Source organism: Cricetulus griseus, chromosome 5 (genome assembly GCF_003668045.3).
Source record: "Cricetulus griseus strain 17A/GY chromosome 5, alternate assembly CriGri-PICRH-1.0, whole genome shotgun sequence".
In the NCBI taxonomy this organism is placed as follows: Eukaryota; Metazoa; Chordata; class Mammalia; order Rodentia; family Cricetidae; genus Cricetulus; species Cricetulus griseus.
In genome coordinates, this window is record NC_048598.1 from 129,495,750 (window position 1) to 129,508,538 (window position 12,789).

The 12,789-nt window shown below is 42.6% G+C and overlaps 1 protein-coding gene across 3 annotated transcripts in view; it reads right to left on the bottom strand.

Moving 5' to 3' along the window:
• The window catches only part of Hif1a (hypoxia inducible factor 1 subunit alpha), a 44,456-nt gene extending 41,115 nt beyond the window's left edge, over window positions 1-3,341 (bottom strand). For all 3 annotated transcript variants that reach the window (XM_027418247.1, XM_027418248.1, XM_027418246.1), the window contains exon 1: window positions 2,978-3,341. In XM_027418247.1, coding sequence (XP_027274048.1) covers window positions 2,978-3,012 — 35 coding nt within the window. In that variant the 5' untranslated portion in view covers window positions 3,013-3,341. The remainder of the gene's footprint in view (window positions 1-2,977) is intronic.
• Window positions 3,342-12,789: the final 9,448 nt, after the last annotated feature.

A 12,789-nucleotide genomic window follows, 5' to 3' on the forward strand; every position in this document is an offset into this window, starting at 1 on the left:
CAAAAATTTGGAATGTAAGCACAATATCTAAAACCTTGAATCTGGACACCATCAGAGGCACAAACACAATGGAAGTTAACCCACAGAAAGTTGGGACGCTCTCTAGACTGCATAAGGTGCTTACAGAAGTGAACTGGAACATGTTAAAATACCCTGACAGCTCAGTAAACACTAAACAGGAGAGTGTACTAACCCATATTTCAAACAAATGAGCTTCAAACATCTGACCAATACAAATTCAAAGTCTTGCCTTGAGATGAAAGCCAATGAATGGTCTTAACTATTGAGGTAGGCATAAGCAAAGCACCATACTGCTACTGAATTCCTACAGAAATTAGTCTACTCAAAACTCCAGCATCAGAACAAGAAAAAGTTACTACCAGTCCTAAAACTACATTACTTTAGGTCTCTCTTACTGAAATGAAGAGCATAACTGGAATATGTGTTTGTGACTGGAGCCCACAGTAAATTCACAATAACCTGTTTATGGAGGAAACACTGTATTGAGGAATTGTGATGAGGGGGTCTAGAGTATATCGTATGCTCAGTAAAACAACTGATGCTAGATACTGCTTCAACAGGGAAGAACCCCTTTTCAACCTTTGAATTCAATGCTAGTCTCTTCATTTAGGTGGCTATAGAGAAAAAATTACATGAAGGCACATAAGAACTAAAATATATTTAGATATAGACAGGAAAGTTTAATGGTTATGGAAGTCTGAACTATAACTTTCACAGTTAACACATATTTTCAAGTGTAAGAAATGTTACAAAGACTCCCATTCCATGTTGGCCTAAGTGCTTTAAACGCATTACCTCATCTTCAGAGGGCTAGTATTATCATCTGGGAGTGGGGCATATAATCCAGAAATACTAACTTGCTAATGATCACAAGTGGAAAGGCCTGGGACTCCAACTTGTGGGTAATTCTCTGCCTCCCCATCCCTACCCTCTAAACTTTTAGAATGCTGATTCTTCAAACAGGGAGAAAGCTGAATTGTAATGAGGTCCATTGAAGCTAGAAACAGCATGAGCTTGACACGTTTTTGAAATCTAAGAGTCCATATGCATGTTAAGTCAGTCAAGTGCAGCCCCAACACTCAGTACCCACTGTTAAATCTATTATGCATTTTCTGTTCTGCTTTCTTCCAAATCTTCAAGGTCTGGGTTTTCTATGCCCTCTATTAAAAAAAAAGCAAACTTATTTCCCCTATGCTCACTTTGGAGGCTCATTTAAGAAGGAAAAACTGCAGACAGAAAATCTTTACCTCAATCTTTCAAATAAATTATGATTTCAAAAGTACATCTTTAACAAACAGCACCTAAAGGTTGTTGAGTGACCCAACACTCATGTTCATTATCTTTTAGCGATATTAAGAACCTCTATATTAAGAAATATAATCCCATCTGATCTAAAGCTGCTAACATCTCAAGTGAGAAAAACTAAATAACAGATGGGTCTGAGGAAAAACTAAAAACCATTTAGAACTTGGCCCAATGCACAACTAATTCACTCATTCATTATAAAATTACTTTTGATTAAAAAATATTGCATATAACAATGACTGGTGTATGACCTGGTGTATTGTATTAAATCTAATTCAGCATTTAGTAAGGACAGTAAATGGCACTACCCAATTGCAATCTGCCTAATGTTTAGATTATAGCAGCCCCATCATTTCATCAAAAGCATTGTAGTAACTTCTGCAAAATTAATTGCAACTAATTCTGGTAACTAGTGGAGTTAAGTCTAGACTTGTTTAAGCACTTTTAAAACATTTCCGAAGTGCTTCCTTTGGTGCACACAAACTGAGACCTGAACCTTCTATGGAGTAAGGACCAAGACAAGGGACCCACAGAACAGCAAGAAAACAAGAAAGTTTATCTTCTGCTGATATGGATTTAATCTCTTCCAGAAGACTGGAAGGACTCAGCAGAATATTAAGCCAGCCTTCTAACCACAGCTCTTTCTATAAACCTTCAACTCCTTAAACTGATTTCCTCAAGGTTAAAATATTGAAGCAGACAAAACTGTGTGCTGGCGGCAGGGGTCGATCTTACTACTAGCAGCTGCAGTCACACTTCTGTAAGGTGTTCCTTAGACTCAAAAAACTACAAGACGTTTCATAAACTCACATTAAGTTTTCAGAGGCAATTTCTCACTTGGGATGTATTTCCCGATACAATTCTTTCAGGTGTTTCAACAAACTTGCAACATTTTAACTGATGAGTTTCATTTGCTCGCATTATATAGTCTCCCCCAACCCCCATCTCATTAAATCATCGGCCAAAGTTTAACCAAAACTATCAGGAAAGCTCTTTTCAGGAGTGAAAAGAGGCATATACATAGGCGTAATAACGTGTGGGCTCTCCTGTCAGTCAGGTGATGCAGGCACAAGTTTGTAAAAACTGTAAGTTGTTTAAAACGATGCCGTTTCCCTAAATTCCCGTTACTCTGGAGGAGGCAAGGTTTTTTTTTCCCCCCCCCTCATCACAACGGAAACCTGCACGTGCAAACTAGAAAGTTAGCATCTTCGGGCCCCCGGAGCAACTCCCTAACGTACAAAGGCAGCGGCGGCCGCGGCTCAGCAAGACGGCCCGGGGGTGGGGGGGGGTGGGGGTAGCCCCGGATCGGCCTCGACCCCAGGAAGCTGGCAGCGCGCGCAGGGTCCGCCCGGGGCCGGCTTCTCGCGGCTAACGCGGAGGACAGGGGGCGGGAAGGCGCAGAAGCGAGGGGCGTACTCGGCCCCGGCCGGCTCGGCCGGATAGGCGCGCGGGGCAGGCTGGGCAGCGACGGCGCGGGGCGGGTGTCCGGGGCGGAGACCCAGCCCCGCCGAGCGCTGGGCCCGCGACTCCCACCCCCCGCGCCAAGATGGCGACGTGGACCGCGGGGGAGCCCGGCGCGCGAGGCTGGGGGGGACGGAAGGGGATCGGAGACAAAAAAGGCCAGCCCCCGGAACGCGGCGGCCCGGCTTACTTTTTCTTCTCGTTGTCGCCGCCGGCGCCCTCCATGGCGAATCGGTGCCCGCGGTGCCTTCCCGGCCGGCGGCCCCCGGGCTCGCTCCGGCCTAAGCGCTAGCTCCGTCCGCACGCGCAGAGAAAGGGGCAAGTCCAGAGGCGGGGTGCGAGGCGAGACGCCCCCCCCTCCTCCCCGAGACGGCGAGGCGGGAGCTGCAGCTGCTCTCGCCGGGCTCCGGCTCGGGCTCGTGGGCGCTCCTCCCGCTCGCTTGTCAGGGCCTGGCCAGACACTGCCCACGACGGCAGCGAGGACAGTCCTCGCGTCCCCTCAGACGAGGAGGTTCTGTGCACTGAGGCGCTGAGGCAGCGGCAGGGGGCGGGCAAGGGCGGAGGCGCGCTCGGGCGCGCGGCTAGGGGAGGGGACCCGAGGGGTGCGCGCGCCCGCCGAGCCCGACGCGCGCGCCCGCGGACCCGCCTCACCTGAGCAGAGGCGGGTTCCCCGAGAGCCAATGGCGAGCGACGCAGGCGGCCAGGCCCCACCCCAGCCCACGTTGCTCTCAGCCAATCAGGAGGCGGTCAGCTGAGACCCAGCTGGGACGCGCTGCCCCGCTCACGTGCTTGTCTGTGTGCAGCTGGGGAGGGAAGAGAAAGGGGCGAGGGGTGCGGCTGAGCCCGGGCCTGGGGACTCCGAGCTTTCTACGGCGTCTGGCTTTGGGAGGCGCTGCTGGAGATGGTGGGCTGCCGAGCTCCGAGCCTGGCTCACACCGCCCTGCTATCTGGAGTCATCCGAGGCTGGGTTGCCGCCCAGCCCTTCTGAGTTTCCAGTTGGAAAAAAAAAAAAAAAAAAAAAAAAAAAAGAAAAAGCCGACTTTGCGTCGTGGCAGCCAGCCCCCTGGTGTTCGAGTGGGGTCCTTCCTTCCCAGGTGACCCGGAGGCGGCTCAGTCTCTGCGCTCTGCCACAGAACAAGGGAAGTCTCCATGTCGTTAAGATTTTTCTGGGCCGAAGTTTGATTACTGAGCAAATGCAAATAAAAACATAGAACAAATCCTTCTTGCAAAAACCTCTCAAAGGAAGTGAAGTTGCGGGGCCATTTTAAAACAAACTATCTTAAGCATTTAAAAACAAATAGCAGAGCTTTAGTAAGTGAAAGCATAAGCCTGAATTTGAGTGAAAGAAGGGAAAAAGGCTTTGAGAGACTTATTTTGCAGGGCCATTTTAAAACAAACTATCTTAAGCATTTACAAACAAATAACGGGGCTTTAGTAAGTGAAAGCATAAGCCTGAATTTGAGTGGAAGAAGGGAAAAGGCTTTGAGAGACTTATTTTGCTTCCATGTTGCTTTTAAAAGAGACAAAGATGATCTTAAATGGACCCAAAAAGGCGCAAGAATCCTTTGAGGCTGAGTTTGATTCACTGATTAGACTAAAGGAAGAATAATGCGTCCCCTAACCTGCAGATCCTGGTGACCGACTGACTGCTCACCTGCTCTACAGGGAACTATGGAATGAAACATCAGTTTTGGTCAGGCTTTGGAAGCAAAAATGCTAGGCCGGTCAGTATGGGTTTTTGTTGTTTTATGTATTCTGAGCCCAACAAAGGAACACTACATACACTGCACACACACACACACACACACACACACACACATACACACACACACGTTGGGGGTACAGCTGAGCCTTATCTGGAGCCTCTGTTTGAGACTCTTCCTGACACTAAACTGTTTAATATCCCATCTTTGCCTTATTAATACATTGTTACAATCTAACTTTGGGTTACATATTCATGTAGGTATCTGTGGTAAATTTAAATAAAATTCAAATCTAAAACAATGTCCTCTATAAATATACATAAAGTCCAAGTCTAATAAGACAATAAACAATGCATAAAGCATCTCAATCGACCCATGAAGAGACGATTACAGCTGGGGATATAGCTCAGTAGCAGAGCAGTCCTCTGGCATGCACAAACAAGAAGCCAAAACTATGTAGATTGATTTTAATGCTATTTTTGTTTGAAATTTAGAACACCATGCACCTCCAAAAGAGCTACAGGGCGTATCTAAAAAGAGGAAAAGACCAATAATAATTACTTGTCTTCCATTTGTTTTTAATCATGGAAATATCTTTCTAGTGGAACACTCTGAAAGTGCAGTGCTCAGAACAATGGCTCCAGAATTCGGAGTGAGCTTGGTTCTAAGCACTAGTACTCACAATCAGGTAACTACTTTGTGCCTCGGTTTATTCACTTGTAAAATGGAGAAGATGGCATTTATGCTACAGAATTATGGATGATTTATCACACATGTAAAGCACTTGGAACAATACACGGCAATAGGAAGCCATCAATAAATTCTGGTGGTCTTGTTTTTATTATCCCCAAATTCATGTGTTTGCTAGCAGCAATTAGTTGGGCTTCTGTACTTTAACCAGTTTCAACTATTCAAAAATGCCAATTATGTTAGTGGAGATGCTTCTAGACTCTCTTTTTTTCTGACATCATAACTTTCCAGAATGTTTTCATCTGCATAAATGACAGTTCCTGAAATCCTCAATCATTTCCTTTCTTACAACTCTTAAGCAATTCTCTCTGGTTAGGGATCATAGCTTGAGAATATAATATTCTTAAAATTAAAATATGAACATTGTGTAATAGCAGATCTAACTCACTTAAAAGTATTTTTTATTATTTCTAAGTTTTTTAATTATTTCAAAAAGTTTAAACAGAATAATAATCCAGTGAACAAGATATTTTTGAATATATATTACAATTTCATCAAACTTCCATTTTCTGTGTAAAATGTATAAAATACGATATTTTGTGGGTAGGTATAATAAATAGACACAAACATGGAAAGCAGCAATATTTAACCCAGTAGTTTTAACACAATTACAAAGATGACAAATACTATCTTCTAATTCAGATAATCCTGCTAACAACTGAGCCCTAAAAGTCAAATTTTCTTATTGAATAAAACTAAAATCACTTTTTATAAACTACCTATTAACACATGCATTTGGGTTGCAACCATATAACTACATTCGGGTGAGCAGTCTTATTTCATCACTTTATGATCTTCCCCAATGTCCAAGGTCCACTCCAACTCACTTTGCAGAACTTACTAAGGAGTTTAAAAGAACATTGTGAAATGACTTCATTGACCTTTAACCCAATTTGCAGTGATTCACAAGGAGTCAGAGTAAAACTCAAATTTAAATTGCTACAAAAAATATGGAGCAATGAGCCTTTTGAAAGTGAAATATACCAAGTGCCCACAGTTTAAAATACAACAAAGTGTGTAGGGAAGATAAGTGATGTGCGGCTTAGCTTTGTCCTTTGCTGTTGCTGGTCCCTCCCCCCCTCTTCCTCCCCCCTTCTGCTACTCCTCCTCCTCCTCTTCTATGTATTTATAACAACAATGATAAAAGTACATGATTTGGAAGGAATGTGTTTAGAAAATTGAGCCATTAAACATTTTTCTTCTTTACAAGAATCTAAACAAAGTAAAGATGTATATTGTCTGAATTTATGGAAAATACAAATAGAACATTTGAAAGTAGCACTTTCTAATTCTGCTAGTGACAGTCATAGGACTACTTTCAGGAGTCAGTTCTTTCTCTCCATCCACAGATAGAACTTGGGTCATTGGGTATGCACAGCAGGTGCTTTCCCCTTTGCCCTATCTGAATAGCCCAGATAGGCTTCTTAAAAAAAGAATTCACAAAGAAATGCTAAGGGACTTCCTGTTTTCTGTCCCACGTGGAAAGAGCACAGGAAGCTGAGCAGTGATTGCGCATGCCTTTAATCCCAGTGCCAGGGAGGCAAAGGTAAGTGGATCTTTGTGAGTTTGAGGCCAGCCTGGTCTACAGAGCAAGTTCCAGGACAGCCAGAGCTACACAGAAAAACCCAGTCAAAAAAATAAAAAAAAAAAAAGAAAGAAAGAAAGAAAGAAAGAAAGAAAAAAAGAAAGAAAAAGAAAGAAAAGAGCATAGGACCTGTTGCTGGGGGTGTAACTCAGTGGCAGAGTTCTTGCCTAGCATGTCCTGGGTTTAATATTCAGTACCACCAAAAACCAAACAACACCCAAAGACAAAACGCACAAGCTGTCATTTCCGTTTCCATGACAAGAAAAAAAAGCTCATCAAACTGAAATCAATAATTATTTAATCAGAATCAAAGTCACAGAGGAACTACTGTCCCCAAAGTTAGAGAGACAGGCAGATATAGATAATCACAGCTAATCAGCTGTTCTAGTTAGAGTTATCATTGTGATGAAATACCACTATCAAAGCACATTGGGGAGGAAAGGGTTTATTTGGCCCATACTTCCAAATCACTGCTCATCATTGAAGAAAGTCATGACAGGAACTCAAGCAGCTCGGGAACCTAGAGGCAGGAGCTGAGGCAGAGGCCATGAGGGGTGCTGCTTATTGGTTTGCTCTTCATGGCTTGCTCAGCCTGCTTTCTTATACAACCCAGGACCACCAGCCCAGCAGTGACACCACCCACAATGGGGCCTCTCCCATTAATCACTAATTAAGAAAATTGCCTGACAGGCTTACCTACAGGCCGATCTTATGAAAACTTTTTCTTCGTTGAGTTTCCCTCATCTCAGATGACTTTGGCTGGGTCAAGTTGACATAAAACTACCCAGCACATTAATTTATCTGGAGCAGAGCCAGTACCATAGTCAGAGATGTATCAGCAGGAGCATTTGAATCTGCAGACCAGGGATCTTCCAGGCTCAGTGTAAAGCAACTTGAGAACTCAAGACTCCAGATGCTCTCACCTATGGACTTTCCTTTTGTTTTACTGTTTGAACTTGGTTGAGTTGCCCTCAACCAGATCCTGCTATGAAAATCTGAGAGCAATATCCTTCTGCTTTTGTCAAAGGGCCACACGTGCACGTACATATGTGGTGTGTGTGTATGAGAGAGAGTCCTTAAATATGCTTTTAGACTAGGAGAGAGAAGAAAGAGATTTAAAGGGAGTCTGTAAGGAGCATGCAGGGGGAACAAGAGAGGGCAATGAAATATATGCAACATGAAAGCAGGGGAGGGGCTATGGGGAAGGAGGGAAACCAGCCAGGGGGGTAACAGGGAAAAGCAGATAGGTGGGGAACAAAGCATGATGATACATATGTATAAAAAGTCACAATAAAACCCACTACTTTGTATGCTAACCTTGAAAACACAAGAGAAAATAAAGAAATAAAATAAAAATCAGGCTTGAATACTTCTAGTTCTCTCCTTCTTAACTAGGCTCAACAGCCCTCCAGGAAAATGATTTTAATTGGTGCCTTATCAACTGGGGTCTACCAAAGTCTACCAATCTAAGCAAATGGAAACACCAATTCCACCCAGTTCTAATATTGCATGTAGTAGAAGGGAATTACTCAGCTCCGAGTAACAAGAGGACTGAGACCTAATCATAGGACCACAGAACACTACCCTACCCCCTTACCTTACCACCACATCAGAGTGTCTGTATAATAGCAGGACAGTGCACCTAAAAGATCTCAAGCCTCTCACCCAATTGTTGGAGTGTTTAGGGACACCCAAAGACAACATGGCAAATAAAAACATAGATACTGGAGGAAATTTTAGTCTCTGATTGCTACAGCAAATAGTAATAGCCTAACTCTTAGTCAGATTGAAACTGTAATCTATAGGCCTGTCTACTACATTCCTAATATAGCTCATCTGTTTTAAAATAAGAAGTGCCAAGACAAAAAGAGAAAAAAGAAAGAGGAAGAGGTTGGACAGATAACTCAGCTGGCTCAAACACGTGGAGTTGTGTTCAGTCCCACAGCCCACGCAGAGAGTAGCATGCTTCTGTAACCCCGATGCTGGAAGGCGGAGACAGGAGGCGTCTTGGGGTTCATTGGCTAGCAAGTCTAGCCAAATTGGTGGGATACCCTGTCTCAAAAAATAAGGTGGAGAGTGCCTGAGGAAGACACTGAATGTCAACCTGCGGCCTCTACACACACATGCATACCCATGCATGTGCATCCTCCACAGGTGTACACACACACACACACACACACACACACACACACACACACACACACACACACCAGGCATGATCTGAAATGACAATCCAAACACCAGAATCAGGTTTACATGTAGCAGAGACCAGAAATGTAAAATAGCCAGTTACTACATTAAGAACTGTAATGGAAAATATGGAAAGCTGGCAATACCAGATGAGTAGTGCAAACACGGTGTAGAAGGTGTAAGAATAACTGCAAGTACTGGAATAGAAATAGAATGCCTGTGTTGGGCTCATCCATAGACTGGACCCAGCAAAAAAGCAAAAGAAAAAAAGGGAATCCATGAGTTTGAAGATATGTCAATACAAACTTCGAGAACTGAAAAAAAAAAAAAAGAAAGCAGAATAATTCCCAACAAATGAGCATAGGACAATGATAAAACATAAAACTAAGCTGTAACAGGAGAAGGGGGATGTCAGAAGCTCAGAATTTTCAAAATTTAGAGATAAAAGCCAAGTCATAGATGCAGAATCTCAGAGAAATCAACCATAAAAATTGAAAAAAACCTTAGCACTAAGGAATAGTGTATTCAAACTGGAGAATCAAGAGAAGATGAGTTAGGAAGAAAAGGCTGGGAATAAAGAGATATGAGATGAAACAACTTACTTACACAGAAGCAAAGATGAGAGCGACATCAACTTTTCTGTCAAAGTCATTCTAGCAAGAAGTGAAATGAAATGTTTAAAACATTGGGAGGAAACCCCAAATTCTATGCTTGATGAAATTATCTTTCAAAAGTATAGAAGAGTCAAAAAACATGTCTAGTAGACTTTCTTAGGCAAGCAAAATGAAGGCAAGCTGCTGCCAGCAGACCTGCCTTGTACGAAACACTGAAAGATCTTGAAAATAGCGTAGATCAGAAACTTGAAACCTCGTAAAAACAAAAAAGGAACCAAGGCAAGGAATCATAGAAGGAGCCAAGGAAAGGAAAAGAAAACGCTTTATTTTTTTTTCTTACCTTTAATTGCTCGAACACGGAACGCTTTGTCTAGAAAACAAGTAGAGAAAAGTATTCTGACTTCTTCTTGCTTATGGAAGAGTGAATGAGCGACACCGTTGTGAAAATAGATGGAAGGGAGGAACAGGAAACTGGTATAAGCTGCTTGCATTACCAGTGAGGCAGGATAATATTTGGAAGTGGACCTGGATTAGTCATAAATGTATGTTGCAAACTCCAAGGCAACCACGAAAATTTTTGAAGTAGAATACTGGGCTGGGGATATGGCTTAGTGGATGAAGTGCTTGCCATGAAAGCATGAGAGCCTAAGTTTGGATCCACAGAAACCATGTAACAGCCAGACCAGGCGAGGTGGCACACACCTGTAACCCTAGGCTAGGGAAGCCCAGATAAGTGGATCCTGGGGTTTTGCTGGCAGACAGACAGAGAGCTCCAGGCTTAGTGAGAGTCCCTGTCTCAAAATAAAATAAAATAAAATAAAAAACACAGAAGACTGGAAAGTCGTAGTAGAAGACTCCTGTCCTCCACTCATGCATGGATAGATGGGCATGTGCACACACACACACACACACACACACACACACACACACACACACACACAGAGAGAGAGAGAGAGAGAGAGAGAGAGAGAGAGAGAGAGAGAGAGAGAGAGACAGACAGAGAGAGAGAGACAGACAGACAGAGAGAGAGAGAGGCACACACACAACACTTGAGCACACACATATATAAAGACTCCCCCAAACAAATTAGCCATTGTAACAAGGCTGCAGGATACATTTAATATATAAATTAATCTCTTCTGTGTACAGAAAAACAAACAATTAGATTTGAGTTTAGAACAGCATCATTTATACTAGCACTAAAAAACAGGAACTATGCCTGAGAATAAATGTAACAAAACATGTATGTGACTCACAGGAGGCAAACTGCAAAATAATGATGATGAAAAAGAAGAAAGGAAACCTAAAGAAGTGGAGAGGCTCTTCACATTAATGAAAAGGAAAATCCTCCACGACTAAGTCAGTTCTTCTACCCAGCTGGTCTGTAGATTCAGTGCAGTGTAATAAAACCTCCAACAACTTGTTTTGCGGTTATCACCAAACTAGTCCTAAAATGAATGCAGTAAAGAAGACCGGAACAGGGACTACAGGAGAAGAGGGCCAGCACTACCTGACCAGGACCTGCTATAAAACTGTAGTTATCAAGACAGTGTGCTGTTCGCAAAGAACAAAGGAATAGAACTGCAAAACTCAGCAGTCCAGAAACAGACACATAAGATAGTCACTCCGTCTCTGGCAAGGGAGCCAAGACAATTCAGCAGGGCTTGAAGTGTAGGGAAGGAAAGAGGGAGTTTGTAGAAACTCTGCGCTTTTTGTTCAATTTTTGAGTAAACGTGCATCTTCTTTACGAAATTATGTCTAATGATTTTTTTAAAATGAGATATCCTTTCAAGGCCAGGAGTTCAAATCTTGGTGAATACAGCAGAAGGTTTAAATTTTCTGAGATGAGGAATGATAAAGTGCTTCTTTGACTAGAGATGAAAGTGACACTTGGATAGCTTGCTGACATCACAGTCAGCCAGGGGATCTCTCAAAAGCCACAACTCGAGAAGGTTCTAGAAAGGGAAGACATAGAGAAAGGGGTGAAGAGTTTCAGCTCTGAAAAGCAGTGGTAACTTCCCTCCTGGCCCAGACACTTGCAAGTTTTCACCGTATTTCTTCACCTGTAGATTTAATTTTAAGCTGTCAGATTCACTCGTTTCAAAAGTAAATGGCTTCACCATTTATCTCTAAGGCAGCACATGAATGAACAGAAGGGATATGTTTGTGAATCTGCCTTCCCCATCTTCTGTCCTCTATCCCCACCATACCAATATGTTACTTTAGATTATGACCCTCTGTCATTCTATTAAGTATCCATTCTATGATAGTCAAATACAAGTTTACTTTAATCTGCCTGCTTGCATGCCATTTGAGAATTACTAAGGGGCCAGAACACCCTTTCATCTTGGCAGTCTGTAATTTAGGCTTGGTACCCGATACACAAATGCAATCTCTCTCTTTTTTAAGCATCCTAAACCTAGGCTGTGTATTTTACCCATGCTGCTTTTTCATTCCAGCTCCACGATAACCCCACGATGTGGGAATTATGATGATCACAGAATGCATCAGAAGTTAATGATTGAACAGGTTAAAAAAAAAAAACTAAGTTGAGTGTTAGGGAGCAGGAGAAACGGTTCTAGACCATGCCACACCCTTTGCTACTCAAGCTGCTGTAATAGTTGTGTTGGGAGAGCTCAAGGCTCTGGAATATGCGTGCGTGCGTACCCTAAAATGGTTAATCAACTATTTCACAACACTATAACAGCAGTGTGTATTTCTAAGTGTGGTATGGATATGGCTAAAGGCATTTCAAAAACAGCAAATGAGCAAATACTTTCAGGAAATCTCTCAGGACCTCTCTAGCTGGTGTGTTCAAATTGTGGCACCAAAGCTGCCCAACATAAACTAGGTTTTTAAATATTTATTTATTTATTTATTTATTTATTTATTTATTTATTTATTTATTTATTTGTGTGTGTGTGTGTGTGTGTGTGTGTGTGTGTGTGTGTGTGTTTACATGTGGAGATCAGATGGTAACTTCAGGTATTGGTCTTCATTTTCTACCTTGTTTGAGACAACGTTTCTTTCTGGTTGTTTACCTCTGTCTATGCCAGACTAGCTGATCTGCAAGCTTCCAAGGATTTTCCTGTCTCTGCCTCCCACCTAATTATAGGAACACAAAGATTATGAACATAAAATACCTTAGCCGGCTTTACAT